Genomic DNA, 27588 nt, shown 5'->3' with positions numbered 1-27588 from the left:
AAAGCAGACGCTGGTGGCTGCTGCCCTCCTGGGCCCAGAAAGTCAAATAATGCGCTCTTTGCTCAATGCCAGCCTCCCCCAACTCTAGTGCTCTCCAGATGTGTTAGACTACACAGCTGCCTGGGGGATGCTGGGCGCTGTAGTCCATCACATCCAGAAGGTGCCAGGCTGGAGGTGGTGGCTCTATTTTGTATGTTTCTCTACCGTTGCATAGGGCGGCAGAATGACACACAGCCCGACCACCATGCACACCCCCACCAGCGGAAAATCCGGCAGTGCAGCAGCAGGGATGCAGCCCCCGGTGGGGTCTGGGGGAGTGGCAGGGCATCCTCCCGGACCCCCAGAACCTGCCCCTCCTTGCTTTAATCTGTACTGCGCGATCCAGAGCATGGAGTCCTGAGGCTTCGACGACCGGTTGCAGGAGGTGGCGGAGATCGCCAGCTAGTCTCGTGGGGTTTGGAGGGGGTGGGAGGGGGGTAGATTCAGGCTTCCCCCACCCCTTGTGCCAGTAAGTGCATCCAACATTTCAGTGGGGGCGGGGAGAGATGGTTAGGGGAGGAATTCCACTTCTAGCTGCAAACCTCAGGTTCATTAAGACTTACCTGCCTCCCCACAGAAAAGCGGGGTGGGGGGGTTAAATGGCTCAGTATCAGGGTGGTGGAATGCATATTGTGCCCCCTGCCATCCCTCCCCCCCAACTGTGTCATGCCCCCCCCCAACTTTCCCCAGATCAGTCACTCTCTCATTCTGGCTTTTGTGCATTATTAGCCAGGCTGCGAGCGGGCAGAGGGGCAGGCCCCATACGCTCGCAAGCCAGTGTGGGTTCACTATTGTTCAGTGAGTGAGAGGCGTAGGATCCGTTCAAACTCCTCCTCTTCCTGGCGGGAACGCCGCTCGGCCTCCTCCTGCTCCTTCGCTGACAGCTCCATGGCCAGGCGGAGTTGCTCGGCATAACTGGGCAGCGTGCGGCTGGGGGCCCTGCCAGCAGGCGCTGGATGCTGTGGGGTGGGGGGCCGTGGCGGTGGCATGTGCTGGGGCGTCCTGGGGTGGGGGGAGAAAGCCAAAGCAAAGGGGGTTTACCACGCGCAGATCAGTAGCCACTGTTCTGTTTCGGCTATGGAAGAAAGTTGCACAAATTAGGAAATGTGCGCATATTGGGGAAAATCTGTGCAAATTTCACATTCAATCGCTGTGCCATTTCCACAGTTTCCCCATTTGTGCTGAGCAAGCAGGGATTGCAAACCCGGACAGGAATCAGGCATGAGACGAGCAGTGAGACAACATCTGGACAATCCTACCGATCTTGAACGTGACTCGTTCACCCATCCCTGTGATAACGTAGCCTGCATTTAACCAGTTCACCAAGCAGCGCATCCTGGGGAATTCTGGCAAATGCTTTGCTGAAATCGAGATCAGTTACGGCCGCTACATTATCGCCGAGGCCCTGGAAAGCCCGTTCACTTCCTTAGCTACCCCTGCTTGGATACGGACATAGATCTAAACCATCTTTGTACTCACCTGTCGACTCTGCGCCCTTCCTGGTGCATTGGGAGCATCCCCGGCTTGCTGTTCGTCAGGGCTTCCCAAATGGTCACCTGCAGGGATGAGAAACACGAGTGAGGGATGCGGGCGACCTTTTTGCTCAGCTCATTTACGTGTCTGAACTGCTCCAGGGAGGTCTGGGGCGCATGGGGTGTTGCCTCCAACTGGCCCCATTCGGATGCCATGCCAAACCATGGTTTAGTCAGCGTTACTTGACCGAGTTTGTGCGTCCCCTTCTCCTCTCCTGTCCTCCGACACAGCTGCAAGATCAGAAGGTTTTACTTCCATTTTTAACAAACTGTAATTTATCTTTACTGAAGGCAAAAGGAGGAGGCGACGGCAGAGGATGAGATGGCTAGATAGCATCACCGATGCAATGAATACGGACTTGAGCATGCTCCAGGAGAGAGCGCAGGACAGGAAGGCCTGGCGTGCTCTGGTCCGTGGGGTCACGAAGAGTCGGACACGACTGAACGACTGAACAACAATTTATCTTTATGTCTGAACCAGGACAAACGGCGGTCACTCTTAACTATGGTCTACTGCAGGCCAAATCCAGCCCTCCAAGATGGAATTTGGCCCTCGGGTTTAAAGCAGTGCAGCTCCACTGGTCTTCTGAAACAAACCGGCTTTGATCCGCAGCTGACAAAGTTGGCGTGATAAAGGCTACCCTAAGCCACAGTTAAGATTAACCACAGTTTACAGATCTGATGCCACGGGAAATATCAGTTAGTGTGAGATGGAGGCGAAAGGCGAGAGGGACGAGCAAAAGACCACAGCGTAACACTAATCCATAGTTGAGCATTATCTCCAAACAGGACCCCTGAGTCGATCCGTTGGCCCATCTAACCCAGCATTGACCGTTCTGACTAGCGGCGTCTCTATGGCGTCTCGGGGGAGACACCTGATCCGTGATCGAACCCGTGCCTGTAAGGCGTGGGCTGTGCCACTGAGCCCAGGCAAAGAAGGCGCAGGGAGCGGCCATCTCCCGAGTCGGAAGCTCCGGCATGGGGATGCAGGGCTCAGTACCCACCTGGTCGTATTCGCTCCCTGCCTCTAACAAGCTCTGCTGGATGGCGAACTGCAGCAGGTCGTCGTCGTCTTCCCGCAGGGGCTCTGGGTGGCTCCCAACGACGCTGTAGCCCCGCGGGGCCTCAAAGAGAGATGGGTCCATCTCACAGCACCGGCATGAGCCTGGAGGGGTGGGGGGAGAACATTAAGAACCTGTGGAAGAGAGAGGGAATTCCTGCCACATACCCTCAAAGCCATAGAACGCTGGCCCTGGCCTCCAGCCACGCCCGGCAGAGAAGTCCAGTGTCATCAAATGCCCCCATCGCACGCTCTGGCCCTTCGCTGTGGTCCAGAAGTTTCTTTTCTCAGCACCAGGGGAAACCAGTTTATCTCAAAGTCAACAAACCAGTTCCAACAGGAGATGAAAAACAGAACTAATCTGTTGAATTTGTAAAGCTAACGGGTCTTTATTGCCCATTCCAGACCCCAAAATACTTGGCATTGCAACAGGGATAGCTCACAACTAGACATGGCTGCTAGGAAAATCCACCCCCCACACACACACAGCTGTGAAGATTGCAGAGGGGAACTGAGAAGTCTGAGGGGGGTGGCAGGTGGTGTCAGCATCCCTGCTTATAAAAGAGTCCTGGGTCTTTGTCCCTGGGAGCCCTGACTCATGACACCACTGCTTTCAGAGCAGAGGCAAACAAGGTACAGAATACAAGGAGAAGATAAATGCAGCACAGAACTTTCCATCTAGGGGGAGGTGAAATTCCTCTCAATGAGCAGCTTAGATTAAAACACACACACACACACACACACACACACACTTACTTAAAATGAAGAGCGCCCAGGGTTGTTTCAAACACTCCTTTGTTTGAAAGGTCAACAAGATTTTCATCTGGCGCTGAAAAGATTGTAAAGCGGATGCTGCCAGACAAAGTTCTCTGGGTAAGCCATTTTGAGCTGGGGTGCCACCACTGAGAAGGCCCTCTGCTTAGTAGTCACTCAACTTTACTTCACTTTGAAGGGGCCCATGGAGCTGGGCCTCCAAAGAGGTTCTGAAGTAGTATCAATACGAGAGAAGGTGATCTTCTGGGATTCCTCTCAAGTGTATCTGATTCGTGCACCACAGATTTTCCCCATCCTAGGGGTGTTCCTAGGTCTAGGCCTAGGTTTTGTGAACCACCCAGAGAGCTTTGGCTATTGAGTGGTATAGAAATGAAATAAATACATAAATAGGCCAGCCCAAACCTATTTCCCAGGGCTCCCAATGTTTTCCCAAGACCCCCGAGAGTCCATTTTTGCCAATGGAAGTTCATTTTCTCAGCTTCATGGCCAGGCAGAAGACAATTTGGGGGGGGGGGAGTTTTGCAGCTGGGTTAACCCTTCTCCCCACATGCTGCCATACCCACTCTCCCAAAAATCCCTGCCCGCCACATAGCAATTAAGTATAGGGAAAAAAACCCAGTGATGCCAATGGAAACATTTTTCCCCAAGCTTGATTTCATGGGGGTGCGGGCAATAGGATTATTTTCTGTGCATTTTTCCACACCTGTTCACAGCCACTGTAAATTATTGTAACTGATGAGGAACTACTGCTTTCAGGTGAACCGGGGGCGGGGTGCAAATGAATTAAAGGATTCGTTTTATTTGGTTGAGTTGGATGGGACTTGGCCTCCCGTGAAATGTAAGGGAATCCTAGTGGTTATTTCTAAATGTGCATTTATAGATATAATTTAGCACATGTAAATTTTGTGCAGATTGGTGTCCTATGGGCCTGGACCCCAGATCTTTTCAGTGCCCAGCAATGGCCCTGCCACCTCCCCTTCTGTTCGTCCATCGGCTACTCCTTGCTCAGCTCCTGAAGCGAAGAACGGGGGCCTGAGCCTTGCTGCTTCTTCCCCCCCTCCCCATCCCTGTTCCTTGTGTGCTGTGTCTTTCAGACTGGTGAGCCCGAGGGCAGGGGTGGTCTTATCTTTGCAAGCCACCCTGGGAACCTTTTTGGGGTGAAGAACAGAGGCTGGGAAACGCTGCAAAGAAATCAACGGTCCCCACATTTCCCCACGCACCGAGGGAGCTGGAGCTGCTGATGCTGGAGCGATCGCTGCCTGGGGAGGGAGTGTCGCTGCTGGGGCTCCCGGTGCCACGGATGGGGACCACAGCTTCGTCGCAGCCGTTGAGGTTCCCAAAGGTGATGCGGGCATTGAGAATGTGGAAAATGGGGATTTCTGAGGGCAGAAAAGCGAGAGAGAGAGAGAAAATAAACAAAGGCAAGGCTACAAAAGGGGGGTGACTACACAGAATCAATTTGTCCCTTCCTCAAGCAGTAAGGAGTGTGGATTAGGGACGCCGTACTTAGAGGGTACCGAAAGACCAGACACTTTTTGGTAAGCAACTCTGGGTGTTCAACAAGCAGAATGTAAGTATCAAAGAACCAGCACCACGCAGAGAGTTCGACAGTCACAGCAAAGCAAGGAGAGCCATGCTGGATCAGACCAAGGGTCTATCTAGTCCCCCAGACCCCCCCAGTGGGAAGCCCACAAGCAGGACACGAGTACAACAGCAGCACCCTCCCGCCCATGCTCCCCAACAACTGGACTACGAAGGCAGACTGCCTCTGAGCTGGGAGACAGCAAATGGCCATCAGGACTGGTAGCCATTGCTAGCCTTTTGCTGGATTTGCCCGATCCCCTTTTAGAGCCACCCAAATGGGCAGCCATCACTGCATCTGCTGGTAGCGAATGCCACAGTCTGACTCGGCGCTGTGTGCTGAAGCCCCCCCCTTTTCTCTGTCCTGGACCTCCCGCCCTTCAGCTTCAGGGGAGGACCCCGCTGGGTTCTCATATTCTGGGAGAGGGAGAAAAACATCCCCCTCTCCACTTCCTCTACATTGTGCATAACCTTGTACGCCCCATCGTGCCTGGAGAGACCCTTTGGACGACAATACTTGGAAGCCCCAGCTGGCATGGCCAGTGGTCGGGGATTCTGGGTGCTGTTGTCCAAAAGATCGGGAGGGCAAGGCAGTGCCTACCCCTCTTGTGAATGTAAAACACCGGCCCACGCGCTGGAACGGGAACGGGGCCCCCCCAGCACTGTGGCTGGGCTCCTCACCAATCTTGACGGGGAAGCCCGGGGGCAGCCGGAGTGTGATGAAGTCCCGCAGCTTGGCGAAGAGGGCGTTGCTGACGGCCATCAGGTCGACGATGGGCGCCACCTGCTCGGCCAGCGAGAGCGGGTGGTCCTCGCACAGCCACAGCTTTGCCTTGAACCTGTCGGAGGAAGCGGGGGGCCGTGAGCCGCCTGCCGCCTCCGGGAAGGAGGGCCCTCCCTGCCGCCCGAGCCCAGCCTCACTTCTGCGTCTTGGTGGTGAGTTCGATGGGCCGCCCCATGTCGCGGCTGCCCAGCTCGAAACTGGGGTCGAAGTACTCCTCCGGCGTGATGGCGGTGGGGTTGGCGCGGCTCAGCGTTTGCGTGATGAGAGCCTGCAGCGGGGCACACAGAGCAGCTCAGTGCACCTGGGCGTCCCGGCCACTTGGAGAAAGCCACTTTGGGGTGGGGGAGCTGGCGGGGAAAGGGGGCAGGGCCCGGGGTGCCCCAGAACCTCTGACTTCCTGCTTGTGATGCCTGGGTTGCTTGGCTGAGGATATATTCATTCCAGCTCTCCGGTTTTTTCTTTCTAAAACACCCGTGGCGGGGGCCATCGTCAGCGAGAAAACCAAACGTCGTCGAAGTGGCCTGACAGGCCTCTCCAAAGGGGCTCTAGTGCACATGCCCCCCCCGCCCCCACCCCCGTTTCTTACTCACTCCATTGTTGGGGCCCACGTGTTGTTCGGCAATGCCCAGGAACGACTGCAGTGGGGTTTTACCGCCTGCAAGAGACACAAGAGCCATGCAAACCAGGGTTCCTGGCACAGGCGTACCACGGAAGAGGACTCCCTGGGGCCGTGGCGCATGCCCGGCAGAGTTCCTCACACTGACATGGGTCCCCGTAGGACAGGGATGCACAACCTCTTTCGGCTCCAGGGCCGAATCCCATCAGGGGAGGGGCAAGACGCCAGAAATACCGGCGTATCGTGCTGCTGAATTTCGGAAAACAATTATTTTGCGCTGGGGGGTTATTACCCATCTCGTGCTGCTGTACGTGGTTGCTGGCGTTAACGTGAACACAGACGTGATCATATGGAAATATGGCCTCTGGAAGCAAGAGCAGCAAAAACAGGGTCGTTGCTGAGAAACATGCTGAAAGGGTTCGCAGGCTGCGGAGAGAAACCTTGCGGGCTGCCTTTCCTGACAACCCCTTTATACATTCACTACCAATGTGTAGTGAAGTTTTTCAGGACTACAAGACTGCTCTCTCTCTCTCTTTCTCTCGCACGCATGTGTGTGATGTTGCACGTTCTAATACTTCCCTGTGTTTAAAGATGAAAATAACAAACCAACAATCCTTGCAGATAGAAAAGTAGCGTGTCAGGAACAGACATGTTAATTTTCTATTTGCAGGGAGGTGTACGGGGGAAACAACCCCCCAAACATGATTCCCTCCCAGGAGTTGGAAATGGTACAGTCCAGGGAGAACTTTACCACTTGGATTCTGCTGATGTATAAATGGAGAGTTTTGGATTTCAGCCAGTGCTGTGAGACTGAAGCAACTATCTCAGGCACTCTTTCCTGGGAGTAAGCATTGCTGAACACACTGGGACTTGCTTTCAAGTAAACACGCTTGGGTTGGCGCGCCACAAGCGTTGAGTGGGTAGCTTAGGCTGCAGGCTTATACAAGCTTACTCAGGATTAAGTTCCATGGGATGCAGCGGTCCTTACTTTGCAGTTCGAAACAAAACAAAACATGCCTCGGATTCCACTGTGTGGCTGCACACTGTCCTGGAATTAAATGCCGCTGCACACACAGGGGCCTACTTCTGAGTAAATCTGCTGTACATGTTTATTTCTCAGAGCTATTTTGGGATTCTGGTGCGTGCCTATAATAGGAAATATTACAAAGACACGCTCTTTCTATCTAACAAGGACGCTTTTGTTTACCAGGCGGTAATCCCTCATACCCTCCCTCCTATATCTCAGAAAATAAATCTATGCATAAGTTTGAGCAATTTGCCTGTTTATTGGCCTTTCTTTGGACTGAGTCGGTTAAAATGCAAGCAGTCGATGCCTCTCAAAATCCTCTCCTTTGCCCCTAATTTCAGCTCTGGACAGAGGTCGTGTGGGATTTGGGGGTGCGATCTCAGGGAGGGTGTGGACTTTTCCCCTGGTGCTCCCAGGAAGACACACGTTGGGTCTGCTACCTTTGGTCTTGCCTTTGTGCTGTTCTGAAAGATGCTCTGTCCGTGTCCGGGTGATAAGTTCTACATTGGAAGCCCCGTAGACCTGTGGATGGATGGGAAACGCCACAAGTTGCTCCCAGTGGCCCCCTCCAAGACATCCTTCTGTGGGAAAGTGTTGCCTCCCCATCACTCTCTACCTCAGTTCCAAGCTCCTAGTCCTCAGCATTAAAGTACTCCGCTTCTCTTGCCCAAACTGTGTCACCCTCCCCCTCCAGGCCCCTTTCTTACCCGCTCCATGCCCAGCCCAGTGCTCTCCCTTTTCCTCTGCAGGCGCTCCGCCTCCTATGCCCCTCACCTTGGCTTCGTACCCGTTCACCAGCTCGGTCTTCTCACTTTTCCAGCCCAAAATACCAGTCTTGTTCCTGGCAGCGAGAGGTGAAACAACAGCATGCATTAAAGCTTCGCTGTCAGCAGGGCCATGGAATAAATTAGCACTGTTTGAAAAGAGGTGATGGCGGAGGCTGGATACTGGGGTGACAGCTATGCCAGAGCCACAGGGGAACCAAGATGCATGCCCTTCTCCAGGGTGGAACGTACGAGGCCGTCAAGCATCCGACACAAAACCAATTTGTTGCAGAATGAGACGGCGGGAGAACCCCACAAGCCTATTATGCCTGGAGAGGGATGATAGAAGGTACCAGGTTCGAATCCTGCACGGGCCCAACTTTAAGGAGAAGGACCACAACTCAGCAGCAGAGTCCCTGTTTTCAAGACAGAAGGTCCCAGGTCCAATCCCCAGCATCTCCAGGTAGGGCTGGGAACAAATAAAAAGCAATTCCCCCCTCCCCAAATTAGGTTGCTGAAAAAGGACATTTGGGAGAAAACCAGCACAGGATGTTTGTGTAAAAGGATTTGTGAGCTTGGTTCTGGTACGGCTCACAAATTCCTGGGCTAAGCTCAGAGGCACCCTTGTTCCTTAATTCTTAGTGTATGTTTGCCTTCCTGAGCCACTGTTTTGCACCGGGCTTCAGTTGGTGGATCACAGGGTTCTAATAAAAAAAGCCCAAAGTAGATTGCGCAAGCCTGAACACTGCCCAATCCCAGACTCAATGGAACTCCCGCAGCGAGAATTTGCTGTGGGGAATTTGTCTCTGTTGCCCTGCTGCCTTCTGGGAAGTGATCTGACACCAGCCGGTCCCACACACCTCTCAAAGGCAATGTTGCGTGTGTCCAGTTGCGTGGTGACCACGGGTGCCATGAGCCGCCCCATGACCTGCTCTTCCGTGGGCTGCACCACGGCCAGAATCCCTTCTCGGTCGTGGGCGGCGAGAGCAAGTGTTTCGGAGTAAACCACTCGACGGTCGTGGTCGATTTCCATCACTATCGCGCTGGTGTCTGTGGATTTTAGGGGTGGGGGAGACAGAAACAAGGAATCATCTCTGAGCAGGGTGTAACTTGGGAACACAGCTTGGTCAGGGGTGTACGGAATGTGCAAAATCCATTCTGGCTGTCCTTCGTGAGTTGTCAGGCACCTTTCTTTCCGTCATCTGCCATCAGCAGAACCGGATTTTTTTTGTTTCTAAATTTGCGCAATTTCACATTTGCACAAATGACCACTTTGCACATGCGGAAATGCGCAAATTCCCAAAAATGTACATTTTCGCACTGTAGCCTACGAGGGAAATGTACATTTTTGGCTTTTTTTAATGGTGCATATTTTCCTACGACAAAATTTGTGCAAACTTTGGCAAAGTTAAAACATCGGTTTGCAAGTCAGCGGAATACGACCGACATGGGAAAAGCCAGTCCACTGAGAAGTCCGTGGGTCAGATTCATGAAAATCCAAACTCATTTGGCTCTGTTGCAGATTTCTCTGACATCCCTAGGCGTGATCAAAGACACCCCTGGCCCCAAATTACTTTTACTACTTAGTGTTTTTTTAAAAAATCACTAAAACGTCCTCAAGGTTAGTTCCAAAATTTGAAAACACATGAACAAAACTTTTCATTACAAAACAATCGTAACAGTAACAAAAAAGAGGCTAGAAGAAAAACACACCCACTAAATACGGTCAATAATAATTGGTGATGATGGTTATAATTTAATGTTTTGCCTGCAACTGAATCTATTTTTCTCTGTTTCCTATCTTTATTGGTTTCCTTTATTCTGTGTACCACTGGAGCCCTGCCTGGTAGAAACGTCCCCATGATGGCTAGAACCTTGCTATTAACTCCCCCACCCCCCAAACCAAGAAAGCTGGGGCTTTCAGGGGGATCCATTTGCACCCCACACCACATTTTGCGCTGTTTCTGCACTGCCACAAAACTCACACCACGGCACCCCTTGGCCTGGTGTTTAACAGAGTGGTTAGGAGTTCCAGACTAGGACTTGGGAGACCAAGGTTGAAATCCCCTTTCAGCCACCATGGAGTTCACGGGGCCAATCGGTAGCTGTCAGCCTAACCTACCTCGCAGGGCTGTTGAATGGATAAAGCGGGGGAAGACCCTTATCCTAGGCTCCTTGGAGGAAGGATGAAATTCAGAGATAAGTTGTGCCCCAATTCAGAAGCGCAGACTCACATCTGTTGCTCACCTGTGCCCCCAGACCACCATCCCCACGACAGGAAACGTGGCCAGGCCACACCTGTCTCTCTCCAAGTCCTCTTGCCCGTGGGCTTTGGGGGCGAGGCGCCTCAGCCTAGTTTCCACGGGCAGCACGGCCTGCACCCACCTTGTCCCCTGAAGATGAAACTCCGGTTGCCACGCTGCCACGTCATGTGGTCGAATCCCAGCAAGGTCGTGTCCACCCTCAGGTTCTGGCCGCATTTCCACACCCTGTAGGTGTCGCTGGGGCAGATTTTGGAGACGAGGGGCACTGCCGGAGGAGCAGAGGAGAAGCAGGGTCATGGAGTGGGGGGCAGCCCCTGCCAGGGGGAACCGGACCTCCCATCACCTGCCCAGGGCAGCTGGGGTACCTGAGAAAGATCTGAGCTTGGCCATGGCAGGGGCATGTGCGGATTTACCAAAAGGGTCCATTCCGGAATGGGGCGTTTGGGGGTGGCAAATTGCCCTGTGTGCTGTGGGCAAACCCCACCCCCAAATGGACCCCAAGTTGCCTGGTGCGCATGCAAACGTACCCCAACTAGTAAATTCCCATTTCATCTCCACATAGAAATCTTGAGCCTGGGGTAAAGAGAGCAGAAGACAAGGGGTTAAAAGGAGAGCATGGGAGGGGCAATGGGAGATGGGGGCGCTGGATGCCTGGGTTCCATTCCTGTCCTTTTTAAAAATCGTCCTCTATCCTTTTAAGGTGGAGACAGGGAATGTAAGCTGTATCGAACCACGGTTCCTCCCCTATCCTATAATATAGTCTTCTCCAACCTGGTGCTCGGGTTTTAGGCTCACACATCTGGAAGACACCCAATTGGGGAAGGCTCCCCTTATGTGTGTGTGTGTGTGTGGGGGGGATACATTTACTTAAATGCATGACTCAGGTGGCCAACGTTTTTACTGACCGCCTCCCCTCCCTGATTCACTGCCTCTAACAACAGCAGGATCCAACAAGCCTTAGTGGATGAGAACGCTTCTGCCGTAATACAATCAATCACCCACAATTTTTTCCAGCTCATGCTGCCATTAAAGGCAGAGGTGAGGGCCAAGCCTTCATTTGTCTGGTCAGATGGCAACCCTGTGTTGAGTTTGCCAGATTCTGAAGACTTGGAGTGAGGAAGAGTGAAATGGAAAGATTTGATGGAAAGGGCTTTAAAGAAATGGAAACAAAATCAGCAATACAGCTTAAAACCCCCACAATACTTACAAACACCCCAACCCCTTACCACTAAGCATGGACAGCCTCTCCTGTGGGCCTAAATATGGCTGCCAAAATAAATGCTGCTGAAACTGGTTAGTTCCTTATTTACGCAAGAGTAAGGAAGGAGTACACTGAACAAGGAGCTAGTGTTTAAATGTTCTTGTACACCGAACTAAGCTTAGGACGACCTCACATCATATCACTCTTCCATCGGGAGAATGCCCCCTTGAAGATAAAGAACAATTCTGTCCAATCAAAATAATGGTTTTTATGCCAAACATATTAATGCGTGATGACCTCAGAAGACAATGACAAACAAGGAATGGGTCTTCTGAACCCCAAAGTAAGGTTTGGGCCACTGCAAACCATACACCCACTCATCCAAGTAGAACTCATGGGTGTACTGGATGAATCCCCATCCCTGAACCCAGATTTGGGCCAAGCTGGTTTAATTTTGCCCCTCTCTTCCCAGCTATACCTTCACTGCTTAAAAGTACCCACACATCAGGAAAACGAGGGGCAATGAAGACCTGCTGCTATTATTTATGAATACATGGCTTCTGGTGCACTGTGCTTTATAAAGAATGCAGGAGGTCTCTGTCCTGAGGCGCTTACAATCTAGAAAATGGCACAAGGGAGAAAACCGAGGTAGTGGGAGGAAGGGGTCAACAGGGGACGAAACAGGCATCGATTTCGATACAAGAGGGCAAGTCTCTTAAATGGAGGCACTCACAGTCTAGACGATGGTGGGAGGGAGGGGGAAAAGAAAGAAGTGGTCCATTTTCAGGGATCACGCCGCGGGAAGGTCGCAGCCGCTTCGGATGCGTTACCTTGCGCAGCTTCTCCAGGAGGACAGGGATGCCGGCCAGGCGTTTGATGGCCCGCTGGTAGTCGCGGTAGCGCAACACCAGCTGGACGAGCTCCAGGTCCCGGGTGCTCACCGCCTCCTGCAGGACTGTTGTGGGGAGAGTCAAAGTCAGGCATGGAATCTGGGCCTGGAGGAGGGCTGGAGGGGCGCTGGTGTGTGGCCACAAGGTGCAGTGACGGCCACCACTTTGGATGGTTTTACAAGGGGGCTAGGTAAATTCCGGGAGGAGAAGGCCATCAAGGGCTACTAGTCCTGGTGGCCATGTGCCACCTCCCGTTCCAGACGCAGTATGTGCACCAGTGGCTGGGGAGGGTGGTGAGAGGGTGCTGTTGTGCTCACGTCCTGTGTGTGGGTTTCCCGTGGGCAGCTGTGAACAGAATGCTGGACTAGATGGACCCCGGGTCTGGTCTAGCAGGGCTCGTCTTAGGTTCTTATGTTTGCAATGGGTCAAGGCCGGCGCCAAGGGACAGCACAGTTGGGCAGCTGCCAAAAGCCCACACCCCAGCAGGGGCGCCCGGAGAAGAGCCCTTGGACACGCTCCTCCTCTTCACCATTGCAACCTGCTTCTTCGCCTGCCTCTCGCCCCAGCCCAGAGAATGGCGGTGGCAGGAGGGAGGGGCAGTGGAAGCCGCGGCCTCCTGCCTCCTGCCTGCCAAGCAAGCCAGTGATGGGGGGGAGCCGCTGGTGGCCATGGCACTGAGAAGGCAGACTCACTGAGGGAGGGGGGCGCCTTTGCCCGCATAAATAAATGCATCAAATAAATACTCAAATACTTTTGGTAGTCAAATATTATTTTAAGACTTGTCATTATGCTGAAACGCCAAGTTAATCCAGCTGTCTTAATTTCAGAATTGGTTCAGCGTGCTGAAAAGTGAACGGCAAGTGATTTTAAGAATGCAAAATCCCCTTCAAGACGCACGCTTGTTTAATTGCTTATTATGATCGAGACTGGCTCGGCGCCACTTTTCTAATTCATTTTCAAAGCAGTTTTCAAAAATAAAAATAAAACCAATGAATGATGTGGTTGAACCCCCACCCCTCAAACCACTTAATAAATCCATAAAAGCCATGAATCAAATATTTATATTGCTGCACAGCAGTGAGTCGACGGAAGAATTCACCAAGCTCAGAAACCAATGCATAGCTGATCTGGAACACAAATCATGCCAATTAGGACTGTAAAGTTTTCCCCTAGGGATGGGCCAGTTTTCTGCATGTTGACAGGGAAGTAAGTTTACTTCTAAGTAAACACGGGTTTATGCTGGAAGAGCATGATCCAGCCACATGCTGGGCGCTGTTAAACCTCACCGATTTCAACTGGGGAGACCAAACTGTGTGCTTCACTCAGTCGCTGAAATCCAGAGGTTTAGGTGCGAGATCAGATTGGATCCCTGATCCTCTTCCCTTTGGAGAGCTGTTCCTGCTCAAAACAGATAGACCAACGCTCCAACCCAATATAAGATAACTCCGTACGTCCATTGCTTTAATTTAAAGCCCACATGGGGGCTGGTAGCTCCGATTTCAGAGCCACCAGAACTCCAAAGGAGCCATCCAAGGTGCTGGACCTGTTTGGGGGGTTGGGGTTCAGCAACTCGGATCGCTCCTTTAGACCTCTGGCTGGTTCTGACTGAAACCCAGAATGGATTCGCAGGCCCACTGAAGTCAGAGCCCCTGGCCAAGGTGGTGCGTACCTGTCCAGCCGCTCTGGTTTTCTTTGGCCACGTCAGCGCCGTGCCTCAGTAGAACCCGGGCGCACTCCAGGTGTCCCAGGGTGGCGGCCAGGTGCAAGGGGGTTCGGCCTCTGGGGTCCAGCTGCTCAATATCCACCTGCAGGGGCAAGGAGCAGGAGGGCTAGTGCCTTGCTGGGACCATGGGGCGGAGCAGCGGCGTTGCACCTCTTTCAGCCCAAAGGCAGAGGCGGGGCTGACATTCCCAAAATGCCCGCCTAGTTCAGCTGAATCTCTTACTGCCAGTAAATAAGCCTTTCGGGGAGGCTTTTCACACGTGTAGGAATGGAACCCTGCAAAAGCTGGGAACCCACTCGGGAGAACGGCAGATTGTGCCCGCAGTGGAGACCGCTGTGCTGCAGCTGCACCACGGTGGCGCTCGCAGCGCAGACGGGGACGAAGCGAGAGAGGACGGGGCGGGGAGCTGGCGGACAACAGGTTGATCCTTGTGCTTCCTGGCTGGCTGGCTGTTCCTCCTCTGCACGGCATGTCCCTGCTTTGCGTGAGGCGGAAGGTCCCTGGTGCAGTCCCTGGCAACTGGTGCTCAAAGGATCGGGTGGCGCACAGATGGGAACGTCTGGCCGCGGGCCAACTTACCATGCGGGCCCATCCTGCCCTGGCACCTCCAAATGTGTTGGAACGCCGCCTCGAGTCCCCGTATTGGGGAAAAGGTGGGATATAAATAAATAGTATAATAACGCAACTGCCATCACCCCCAGCCAACGATCGGCCAACAGCTGGGCTGTATCAGACCACCTGCTTGGCACAAACCATGTCCCAGGTTCGATCCCTGGCACCCCCCTTTTGTAAAAAGGACCCTCCGGGATAGCTGGGAATGAGTAGATGAGTAGAATGAGTAGGTGTTTCTCTACTCAAAAACATGGGCAGCAGCTGCTGGGTGGCAGAGGCAAACCCAGGCTCGATGGACCAGCAGCCTGCCTCCGTACGAGCCATCTTGGACAGGTTGGCAGGCCAAATGCTCCCAGCCATTCCTCAGCCCAGAATACAGCTTCCGTTAAAAACTGGTCGCCAACCACAGGCCTGGGAACTGAGCCTCTGGGAAACATGGCTGCCTCCTTTTGTTCCCCCTCCCCACCAAATCTAGTACTGCCTCCACCCAACTCGGTGCCTTCCAGACGGCTGGGACTACAACACCCATCACCCACCAGATGATGGGAGCTGTAGTCCCAGCCGTCTGGAGGGCGCCGGGTTGGGGGAAGGCTGATGGTGTAAGATATTAGGCACCGCGAGAGCAGATGTCAGCTATAGTCTCCTGGGGTGGTGATTGCAAGAAGGTGGGGATGATGTCTATTCCCCAGGGGCCATGACACTTCGCACAGAACTGCCTCCCCACACGCATGCACCGCAGGCTCTCCCCCCGGCCCGCGCGTTAATTGCAGATAATAGCAGCCAGCATTCCTGGTTGTCACTCGAAGGGAAGCAGCTCACAGCATCCGGGTTTGGCTTTGCTACAGACAGTTGCCACGGGAGGGTCCCAGCAGGGTAACCATCTATCCCTTTGTTTGTCTGGTGCCATGCGATGTGTTCCACTGCGCGCATGGTAGGATTATTCTCTCTTCAGCCACCCTGGGAATGCCCCATTGGCACTGAAAGGCAGGGGACACTTTTCAGAAAACGGATAACTAAGAGAAAATAATTATTTGCTTTGCTTTCAATTTCCCCTTCCTGCCTGGATGCACTTGCTTTAAAAAAGAAGCTGTTTTTTTATTATTACGTGCGAAGACGAAATGCACGTTTGTTATACAAATCCATGCAGGAGCAGCAGCGTAGTGAAGGCAGGGCTCGCAAGTTGAAGCCCGGAGACTTTTTTTTTATCAACAGGGACCCTGCAATACCTGCCACTCCCCTCAGAGTTCCTTGTCCCCTCTGAGTTTAGCTGGATTCTCACAATGCCCTGGTCTCCTCTCGTTTAGACTACTGTAATGCGCTCTACGTGGGGTTACCCTTGAAGACGGTTCGGAAACTGCAACTGGTACAGAACGCGGCGGCTCGCCTGATTAAAGGCAGCCACTGGCGAGATCACATCACTCCAGTGCTGAAGGAGTTGCACTGGTTACCAGTTGTTCTCCGGGCCAAATTCAAGGTGTTGGTTTTGACCTTTAAAACCCTATATGGTTCCGGCCCAGCCTATCTTAAGGAGCGCCTCCAGCAGCACCAGACAGGCCGCTTAACAAGATCAGCCTCGGATGGCCTTCTCTCTGTCCCATCAGCCAGGACAGCTAGACTGGTGGGGACGAGGGAGAGGGCCTTTTCTGTGGTGGCCCCCACTTTGTGGAACTCCCTCCATGAGCTTCCGTCGTGCATTAAAAACGCTGTTGTTCAGGCAGGCATTTGGGGTGGGTTAGGGTATTTTAGAAAATGTTTTTATTGTAGAATTTTATTGTTTTAAACTGTTTTATTGTGTGTTGTACATCGCCCAGAGTGGCTGGGTGACCAGCCAGATGGGCGATTAATAAAATTAATAATAAATAAATAAATAAATAAATAAAATAGCTGTGGGGGGTGGGGATGGATTTTCCCAGCAAGAATATATTGCTCCCTGTTGTAATGCGAAGTATTTTGGGGTGTCTTGGTCTTAAATGGGCCATTCAGACCCATTCATTTTACAAAAGGAACCGCTCCTGGAGGAGATGAAAACTGCTAGAGCTGGTTTGTGGATATGGATCAATATAGCTGCCTGCATTTTTGAACTCTCCTCCTGGGGACATGGCTACGGAGACTGTTAGGATGAGAGCCTGCACTTTAAAATTTACCACTACATTACTAGGGGGGAGGTCTGGTCTCTTAGCCATGATGTGCAAATGAAACCTCCATATTCAGAGGTATTCTATCTCAGTGTGTGTACGTGGGTGAAAATTAGCTTGCCTATTGCCTCTGCCTTGTCTGGATCAAGCTCCAGATGGTGAACCCATGTTCACTCCATCATTACAGCCAAACAACCCGCTTTCCGTTCCCTTGAGGAGGAGATGGGAGAAAAGTGCTTGAACTGACAAGAGAATGATGGGGAAAAGGGGGAGGTGCTCACTTCCTCTTACCCCCAGGCTTGTTTTGATGTCAAAATTTCTCCGTGAATGGGCAGACAAGTGAACAGACATGGCTGCCCAATTTGCATTTAGTCAGGCAGCATACTCACAATCCTAGACACATCTATGGATAAGCCGGTCCCACTGAATTCAGCAAGGTTTACTCCTAAGCAAGTGGATCCAGGAATGTCGCTCTAGTGCATTACAATATAGAGAAAAATCTTTGGAGAGACCTCAAGTACATTTATTCATTTTATGGTTATTTTCAACATTTGGACCTTGCTTTATCTTACGGAACGAACTTGAAGTGGGCCACAGAGTCCAAAACAAAACAATTTAAAACAGCAAAACATTAAATATGTTATTCTTCCAGGCATTTTGAGAACCAATTTAAGCACTTTTAGATCACCGCACCTGGGTTTCAGGTGCCAGCATGTTTTTACTCTTTGCCACGGATTTTATATCTGTTTTCTGATGTGCTGTTTTTAATTCCTTGTTTTATTGGTTGTATTTTATGTTTTGAATGTACTGCACACCACTCCAAGAACTTGGCTTATTGGGTGGTTTCAAAGTATAGTAAATAAATAAATAAAGATACCCAGTAAAAATAATAAAATGAAGGACAACAATGCCACGGCAAAAGAAAACAAAGGAAAGAGCTATAACAAATAGCAAAATAATAAGAGCTAGATATCAAGATAGCAAAAATGGCCCAGTGAAAACTGAGAAATCAGAGACAGAGGATTATTTTACCCATGTTCAACCACTAAAGCCCAAAGGCCTTCTGACAGCGCAGCCCTGCTTGCTTGGAAGCAAGTCTCTCTATGCTCCAAGGGGCTTACTTGCTAGTAAGTGTGTTTAGGATCGCAGCCTTTAATAATAATAATGGCAGCTTTCAGCTTGGTGTCTGAAAGTATATGGAAGTCTTCCTTGACCCGGAGCCATCCAGATGTGCCAGGGCACAACTCCCATCAACCCCAGTCAGCATGGCCAAGGACGATGAGAGTTGTAGTCCAAGACACCTGGAAAGCCCCCAGCTGGGAAGGCTGACATCGGGAGAGGACCGTGGGTAGCGGAGGTTCACTGGAAAGATTCCAGCAGAATGTTTCCCGCACACTCAGTTTCTCCCCAATATTCATATCTGATGGCAGAAAAGATCATTTCTAGGGCAGCAGACTTTGGAGGACTATTCAAGTCTCCCCCGTCCCGCCCTCAAAAATGCAATTTGACTTGTTAGCAAAGCTCAGTTTGAGGCCACAAGGGTTTGCCCCCCATTTCTAGGAGCATGACAAGCACTCACATCATAGGCTCTGAGCATGTGCAGAGTGTGCTTCTCCGTGCTGCACAGCGGATCCTGGCATCACCCCATTTTCCAGGGCAAATCAAGCAAAGGCAACAAAATTTCATTTTGCCAACAGAGCCGGGAGTGTTAATCAAAACTCCACTCCTTCCTGCCCTCTCTCTTAAATTGCTTTAATGAAAAGGTTGGTAACTGAAGAGAAACAACAGATCTTGCCTCAGTGGCCGGGGGAATGCGACGGCACCAGGGCTCATGACAGCCGCGACAGCAGGGAGAGGTGTGTGTTCATGTCGATGGCAATAGGCCTAAGAGGTGCTGGAATCACCCCCTCGGGGTGTTGGGGTCCGGGCTGAGCTCTTCTTTGGAGCCAGAAAAAAAATCCCGCATATTGGGCTAGCCAGAGGTTTGGCATTTCCCTTTCCCCCGGCAGGTGCGGCTTGGCTCACTTGCCCGAGCCGTTTGAAGAAGACTGGCATCCACACTGCCCACTGGAAGGGTTCGGGGCAACTCCCCCGCATGCTATCTATCTATCTATCTATCTATCTATCTATCTATCTATCTATCAATCATTACATTTCTATCCCACCTTTCTTCCATCGTGGAACTCAAGGTGGCTCCCTCCATGTGGTTCCCAGGTGGTCTCCCCTCCAAGCACTGACCAGACCCAGACCTGCTGAGCTTCAGCAAGGTGGCGGTCTCAAGTGCCTTCAGACTATGCCGTTATCGTAGTCATCTCTGCGACAACCAGGAGAGGTTGTTGTTCAGTCGTTAAACCGTGTCCGACTCTTCGTGACTCCATGGACCATAGCACGCCAGGCCTTCCTGTCCTCCGCTCTCTCCCGGAGCGTGCTCAAGTTCATATTCATTGCATTGGTGATGCTATCCAGCCATCTCATCCTCTGCCGTCCCCTTCTCCTTTTGCCTTCAGTCTTTCCCAGCATCAGTGACTTTTCCAGTGAGTTTTCTCTTCGCATTTGGTGGCCAAAATATTGGAGCTTCAGCTTCAGTATCTGTCCTTCCAATGAGCACTCAGGGTTGATTTCCTTGAGGATTGACTGATTTGACCTCCTTGCAGTCCAGGGGACTCGTAAGAGTCTTTTCCAGCACCACAGTTCAAAGGCATCAATTCTCCGGCACTCAGCCTTCCTTATAGTCCAGCTCTCACAGCCATACGTTACTACTGGGAAAACCATAGGTTTGATTATGCGGACCTTTGTCGGCAAGGTGATGTCTCTGCTTCTTACTGTGCTGTCTAGGTTTGCCATAGCTTTCCTCCCAAGGAGCAAGCGTCTTTTAATTTCATGGCTACACTCACTGTCTACGGTGATCTTGGAACCCAAGAAAGTAAAATCTGTCACTGCTTCCATTTCTTCCCCTTCTATATGCCAGGAAGTGATGAGCCCAGATGCCATGATCTTCGTTTGTTTAATGTTGAGTTTCAAACCAGCTTTTGCACTCTCCACTTTCACCCTCAACAAGAGGCTCTTTAGATCCTCTTCGCTTTCTGCCATTAGGGTGGTATCGTCTGCGTATTTGAGGTTGTTGATAATTCTCCCAGCAATCTTAATTCCGACCTGTGATTCATCCAACCCGGCGTTTCTCATGATGTACTCTGCATAGAAGTTAAATAAGCAGGGTGACGATATGCAGCTTTGTTGTACTCCTTTCCCAACTTTGAACCAATCGGTTGTTTCATGTCTGGTCCTTCCTGTTGCTTCTTGACCCTCGTACAGGTTTCTCAGGAGACAGGTAGGGTGGTCTGGTACTCCCATCTCTTCAAGAATTTGCCACAGTTTGTTGTGATCCACACAATCAAAGGCTTTAGCGTAGCCAATGAAGCCGAAATAGATGTTTTTCTGGAACTCTCTTGCTTTCTCCATGATCCAGCGAACGTTGGCGATTTGATCTCTAGTTCCTCTGCCTCTTTGAAACCCCACTTGTACTTCTGGTAGTTCTCGGTTCACATACTGCTGAAGCCTAGCTTGTAGGATGTTGAGCATCACCTTGCTGGCATGTGAAATGAGCGCAATTGTGCGATAGTTTGAACACTCTTTGGCGTTGCCCTTCTTTGGAATTGGAATGTAAACTGACCTTTTCCAGTCTTGCGGCCATTGTTGAGTGTTCCAAATTTGTTAGCATATTGAATGCAGCACTTTAACAGCATCATCTTTTAGGATTTTAAATAGCTCAGCTGGAAGACTGTCATCTCCGCTAGCTTTGTTGTTAGTAATGCTTCCTAAGGCCCACTTGACTTCACTCTCGAGGATGTCCGGCTCAAGTTCAGTGGCCGCACTACCATGGCTATCAGGGACATTCAGATCTTTCCTGTACAGTTCTTCTGTGTATTCTTGCCACCTCTTCTTAATCTCATCTGCTTCTGTTAGGTCCCTGCCTTCTTTGTCCTTTATCATGCCCGTCTTTGCACAAAACGTTCCCTTGAGATCTCCAATTTTCTTGAAGAGATCTCTAGTCTTTCCCATTCTGTTGTTTTCCTCGATTTCTTTGCATTGTTCATTGAAGAAGGCCTTCTTGTCTCTCCTTGCTATTCTCTGGAACTCTGCATTCAGTTGGATATATCTTCCCCTTTCTCCCTTGCTTTTCACTTCCCTTCTTTCCTCAGCTACTTGTAAAGCCTCATCAGACAGCCACTTGGCTTTCTTACATTTCTTTTTCTTTGGGATGGATTGAGTTGCTGCCTCCTGAACAACGTTACGGACCTCCGTCCATAGTTCCTCAGGCACTCTATCAGGTCTAATCCCTTAAATCTATTCCTCACCTCCACTGTATATTCATAAGGGATATGATTGAGGTCATATCTGAATGGTTTAGTGGTTTCTCCTACGTTCTTCAATTTAAGCTGAAATGTTGCAAGAAGCAGCTCATGATCTGAGCCACAGTCAGCTCCAGGTCTTGTTTTTACTGACTGTATAGAGCTTCTCCATTTTTGGCTGCAAAGTACATAATCCACAGTGCACCCTCCAGAGGGACAACCGTAACTGAGTGACAGAATGCCTGCTTTAGATGCAGAAGGTCCCGGGTTCAATTTCTGATGTCTCCAAACGGGGATCAGGTAGCAGGTGTGAGGGAAGGACTTGAAGGGCTGCCACCACTCACAAAAGAATAAACCTCCCAACCTGGCACTCTCTAGATGTGTTGGATTAGAAATCCCATCGTTCCCCAGCCAGCTATGCTGATGAGAGTTGTAGTCCAATACATCTAGAGAGCGACGGGGGGGGGGGGGGCTAAAATAGACAATATTGAATGAGCTTCAGATGGTGCAACAACAACAACAACAACAAGGCAGATAAAACAATCCAGAAAAAGAACAAGGAACCATCAAGCATGGCTCCTGCTGAAACAATAACATCTTCAGGGGGTGCTAAAGTAATGCTGACATAGGGGCCAAGGGGATCTCTGTGGGCAGGAAGCACCGTAACCTGGGTGCTACCACGGAGAAAGCCCTCTCTCTGCTTTTAATCCAGGTGTGGTCAAAAGATTTGCCATGGGAAAAGTCCTTGATAGATAGATAGATAATATGCTGTATGAAACAAGAGTTATTCCACCCCAGACTGCAGGGGAAGGCAAACTGGGGCCCTTTGGATATTCTGGACTACAATTCCCATCAGCCCCAGCTGGGATGGGCAAAGGTCAGGGAGCTACTGCCCCAAGCATCTGGATTGCTTGGGGCCCTCCAGGTACGTTGGACCCTGCTAGCTTGGGACAATGGGATTTGTAGTCCAACCCACTGGCAGGGCCCCAGGTTGGGGAAAGGCTGCAATACATCAAGGTACATCCATGCCTGTAATGCTCTCGCTAAGACTACAGGCCTAAGCCCTGGTTGCTGGAGGACCATCAACTGTCCCTCGCAGCAGCCCTTCCGGCAAGTTGTGCTGAGGGCGAGGAGATGGAGGAAGCAGAGCCATTCCACCAGCCCCACTGGAAGGCTTGTTTTTCCCCCTCTTCCCTCCCCATTCCCTTCTCTTGCCTGTGGAGTCTTTTTAGATGTGGGGCAGGGACTGTCCTGTTTTACTGATGGCGCCTCAGCTGCCCCAGGAAGCCTTTCTGGCCGAGGAGCAGCCTAAAAATACTTTCAGGGTGCAATCCGATACATGTTGAGACAGAAGAAAGTCCTACAGCTCCCAGCATTCCCCGCCGGGAGTTTTAGGACTCTCTTCTGTCTCACTGTGCACAGGATTGCGCCCTAAATTAAGGAACACATTCATGTGAGGACAAGAGGGGAAGGTGTGGCGACGTTTCGTGTGGCAAAAGCCACTCCTGGGCTGCAAAGGCCACTGGCTAGCAGCAGAACGGCCTCTGCGGATGCCGCGCCAAGGCAAGAGGAAGCATCTCTGCGCAGCTTGTGCACTTCTGCAGATTTGCATTCATGTAAAACTGAGGCTGGGATGCTGGGCTCAAAATGACAAAGCTCAAAAGGGGTGGGGAAAGAGGTGAGAAAATACATCAGCCTTAACCAGCAAGTCAGCTTGATGCCTCCCAGGTCTGTTGGAGTACAGCTCCCAGCATCCCCAGCCAGCCATGGGAGGTGTAGTCCAAGACATCTGGGGGGTACCATGTTGGGGAAAGTTGCTATAAGCTCTCCAAAAAGCTTTGGCACTTAAAAACCAGGAAAATGAAACTAGAGCTATTAAGGATCCAGCTTCCCAGGTAAACCAGAGCCGTTTTAAAGTCAAGGATCATCGGGGGGGGGGGAAGAGATCCGGTGTGGCCTAGTGGTTAGAGTATTTGGACTGGAACTCAGGAGATCTGAGTTCGACTCCCCACTTGGCCATGGGGCTCACTGGGTGACTTTGGGCCAGTCATCGACTCTCAGCCTAACCTACCTCACAGGGTGGTTGTGAGGATACAAATGGAGGAGAATTATGTGAGCCACTTTCAGTCCCTTGCAAGGGGAAAAAGGGGTGGGACAGAACTGTAATAGATAGATAGATAGATAGATAGATAGATAGATAGATAGATAGATAGATAGATAGAGAAGGAGAGGAAGCAGAGCTTGATCTGAGTATGAAGTTATGATGTGCCTCCGAGTCCGGGCAGAGTACAGTTCCTCCCTACCCAAGGCTCCTATACACTGAAGATCGTCCCTCACACATGCACTGCTAGAATTGGAAGGAAGGGCAGCCAGTAAAGTTGGCAGTAACTTCAGGGCAGTGTAAAGAAAATGTTTCTTCCTGCGATGCACATTCAGAAAATGCACATGGTTGTGGTTTCAGTGACCAGGACTTTAAAACAACTTTGAAAAGGATGAGTAACCTTGGAATACCAGATACTGGGGGACCAACATCAGGTAGAAAGCTTCCTGGAGGGCATCTAGCAAAAAGGATGCTGGACTTTGCCCCTTGCTGGATGACCCAACAAGGTGAGCTTACAGAAAACCTCTTCCATCACAATATCACAGCCCTGAGACGAAGAAATATTTCAAATTCTTTGGGACCAGGACAGGATATATATCAACTTTCTCCAACCTGGTACCCTCCAGATCTGTTGGACTATAACTCCCAGTGTATAATAATATTAATAACAATATTATTATTATTATTAATAATAATAATAATAATAATAATAAACAACAAGAATAAATACAAGACAGCAGATAAAACAATCCGGAAAAAGAAGCACAAGAAACCATCAAACATGGCTCCTGTTGAAACAATAGCACATTCAGGCAGTGCTGAAACCCTGCCCATGTAGTAGCCAAAAAGATCTCCATGGGCAGGGAGCATGGTAACCTGGGTGCTACCACTGAGAAGGCCCTCTCTCTGGTAGTCCAACACATCTGGAAGGCACCAAGTTGGGGAAGGCTGGAATATATCGATGCCCTGGCCACAAATGACTTGACTTTCTATCGCCCAGTCTGATGCTGCTTGTTTTTTGTTGTTGTTTTTCCAAACCAATTTGGAAGACTGAAGGCCCAACATGACCAAAATGGCCAAACTAAGAACATTGCCCCAGCCAGTCCCTCCCGGTTTGACAATGTGTTTTAATCCTGGCTGTGATTTTGAGCTCTCAGAACTGAAAGAGGAGCAGAGTTGTCAGCATAAGCTCACATACACACTCCGTCCCTGGACTAGCCCAGGTAATAAATACCACGAACCCCCAAACCTGTACAGGATTTTCCTTGTTTACTTGCACATTGCTTGCCAAGCCACGGGGCTGCTCGGCGTAAGAAAAGCGGGTGTGGCTCACGCCCGGGGAAAGTAAAGATCACACACACAGAGCGACAGCAAATACCTCTCACCCAGAATTTGGCATCTAGACATCTTGCCAACTCCACGAGCTGGTGAGGGCATCAAGAATGAAAGCAACCTCTTCTCCAAACCCACCGGAGTGCTTTCATTCCTCCCCATGCCCCACATTTCTGGATTTTGTGGGTTGGAAGACTGAATTTCCCGGAATCCATGCCATAATCTCTTTTCTTCCTATAGGCTGTGTGCTACACACACTTACTTAAGCCCCATTGCCCTCAATAGGGCTTCTTTCTGATCAGATATTCATGCAATTCTGTTGTGAATATTGTTTGGTATGTCTGCCTTTTTAACCCGACTGGAGTAAAGCAGCCCGTGTCTATAAACGGGGGCCCGGGTATGGCGGTGTCCTCCAACACTGCATAGCCAAGATCCAGCTATATGTTTTCCCACCTGCAGCCAACAGATGCCTTCACCAGTGCACCTTGTAAGTAGGCCAAAGGTCTTTCCTTTTTGATTGCTTCCCAGCTTCTGGTACTCACAGGTATACTGCCTTGATCAGAGAGGATCCATCTTTGGATAGCATCGCAGCTAGCAGACCTGGCCTTTCCTTGGACATAATTTAGGCCTTTGTGTTATTTATCGATCACCAAAAACTCTAGGTACTTGACATGCTATCAAATACTCGCAGCAGGACTAAGATGTATAAAAGAATGTGATAAGTTCGCAATCCTATGCATGTTTGGGCAGAAAAAGTCCCGGCATGCTGGGAATTGTAGGACTTTTTTCTGTGTAAACATGTGTAAGATTGTGGCCTAAGAATATCAGAACGGTCTTGTTCTTGGATCCAAGGATCTATCTGAAGTCTGGTATTCTGTTTGTGGCACCAGCCATTGAGGCCTCTGGGAAGCTCATGAGCAGAGTGTGAAGGCCATAATCCTAGCAGCTGGTACACATGAGGAAAACTGATCTTGCACATGGAGGCTTTATTTTAAGCGACCATGGCTATAAGTTGACAATAGCCTCATCCAGCACAAACTGGGATATTCTTATTTGGGTTCTTAGGAGGTGTTCTGGGCATGGTGGGGGGGGGGGTTGGGAAGAGAGTCCACTCCAGTGAGGTTACTATGGCTGTGTGTTCTTAAGACAAATCTTCCACTATATGTCCCACCATCCTCTCCTGAATTCCTGGTCCAAATCAGACCCAGCAAACTTCTATCACTCCCCTTCCCGTACCATTACAAACTGCACCCACAAATGGTTGGGTGTTTTTGTTGGCTTTTGTGGTTTTTTAACATTCTTTTAGTGGCTACTGGTAGCCCGATCGTGGCTACTTCTCTCCCAAATCTGGCCCAGCTGGAAACACAGTGAATAGGAGGATGAGGTGGCTTGCTGGCCACAGTGAAGATGGCAGGAAGATGGTGACCTGCCCGTAATGGAATTGAGTGCGGCAGACTGTCTTAGATGGTTAATTTCCCAAGCTGGTCAAAACAAGGTAGGACAGAAAAATAAACTGCATACTTAACAGAAGAATGACATAAAACCAAAAACAATAATAACACCTAACAAAGGTGCCAAGAATCCTTAGATGCAAGTCCGTGTGTCTCTGCGTGTGTGCGGCCCGGAACTTTTGCTGTGTTAAACGGGGGAATTGCATGCTGTGCGTGAGTGTGTGTGTGGGGGGGGGGGGCGGGAATTGAGTTAGGTGTGAAATCTCAAACTCTGCTTCATTTTGGAAAACCGAAATGCTGGGCCTCGAACCTCCCTAGATCCCATGGTCTGTGACCTCCAAAGAGCACAGAACTAAAGGCCGCCTGCAGATGCTCAAGGATCCTCCGCTGGGATAACGCCCATCTTCTCCCGCCCTCCACCGCCACGGAGGAGGCTGAGGCTGTGCCTGGCAGCCAGAGCCGGGTTCCCCCCGTGTGGTACGAAACCCCGTGGCCGGGCCATGCCCAGCGCCGGAGCTGCGGGCGCCAACCCCGGGAGGAGAGTTCCCTGGCCAAAGCGGGGGAAAGGGGCAGCCTCGCCTGTCGGGAGCCTTGACTGCTAAAAACAACAGCCACGTCCGCCAGCACGGCTCGCCCCCGGGCGTGGGGGGCGGCGGCGCGGTCGCAGTTTGCGCCCAGAGCGCCACGGCTCCCGGCTCGCCCCTTCCCCCACCCGCGGAGCCTTCCCTTCCCCCGTTAGCCGCCCCCCGGCTCCCCCCCGCCCGCCCCGTGGTCGCCCTCGGCGGCGCCAGGCAGGGCTCTGCTTCCCGGGGAAGCCCGGCGACGGAGGCGCGCCGTCAGGCTGCTGGCCGGGGAGGCGCTCTTGCATCGGCCGCCCTCCACGGGCGGGACGCCCCCCGCCCGCAGCCCCTTCCTCCCGCAGACACCCACCTGCGCGGCGCCGAGCGCCCTCTCCAGCTCGCGGGGCCGGTTGTGCCAGACGAGGGAATGGAGCGGGAAGCGGCTCTCGGCGGCGCCTTCCCTGGCTCGCGGGGAGGCGGCGAGCATCCTTTGGGCACCGAGGCGAGGCCGTCGGGGGGGCTGCAGCCGCATGGGCGCCTCCGGGCGGGGGGAGGGCGGCGGGCGGGAGGCGTGCGGCGGGTGCAGGCCTGCAGCAGCTCTTCGGCCCCGGAGGAGGGAGGAGAGCAGCGGCGGGCGATGGGAGAGGAGGCGGCGCCCGGTCGTGCGCCCTGGTACCCGCGGCGCACGGAGGGCGCGATCGTGGCGCACGGCGGCGACGGGGGGGACACCGCCGCCCCCGCCTAGGAGCACACACCGCCGCTGGCAAAGCAGGCAGGGAAGCTCTAGCCTCGC

The 27588-nt window shown here is 51.6% G+C and overlaps 1 protein-coding gene across 2 annotated transcripts; it reads right to left on the bottom strand.

Moving 5' to 3' along the window:
* Positions 1-790: 790 nt before the first annotated feature.
* ANKRD13B (ankyrin repeat domain 13B) lies at positions 791-27327 on the bottom strand. Of its 2 annotated transcripts, none has more exons than XM_084823063.1 (15): positions 27166-27327; positions 14202-14337; positions 12473-12597; positions 10969-11014; positions 10563-10706; positions 9038-9227; positions 8188-8254; positions 7854-7935; positions 6361-6425; positions 5908-6038; positions 5668-5825; positions 4626-4784; positions 2576-2736; positions 1519-1595; positions 791-1041 (listed from the first exon to the last, which is right to left on the bottom strand). In XM_084823063.1, the coding sequence occupies exons 1-15, from the start codon at positions 27325-27327 to the stop codon at positions 828-830; spliced, it is 1917 nt and encodes a 638-aa protein (XP_084679189.1). In that variant the 3' UTR covers positions 791-827. The 2 variants fall into 2 exon arrangements, with proteins under 2 accessions (XP_084679189.1, XP_084679190.1); XM_084823064.1 differs by having other exon boundaries at positions 791-1051; positions 1517-1595; positions 27166-27282.
* Positions 27328-27588: the final 261 nt, after the last annotated feature.

Source organism: Heloderma suspectum, chromosome 16 (assembly GCF_057233095.1).
Source record: "Heloderma suspectum isolate Gila_16-S chromosome 16, 16-S_ref, whole genome shotgun sequence".
NCBI classification, from domain to species: domain Eukaryota; kingdom Metazoa; phylum Chordata; class Lepidosauria; order Squamata; family Helodermatidae; genus Heloderma; species Heloderma suspectum.
The sequence above is the reverse complement of the archived record's forward strand: the minus strand, read 5'-3'. Positions and strand labels throughout refer to the sequence as shown.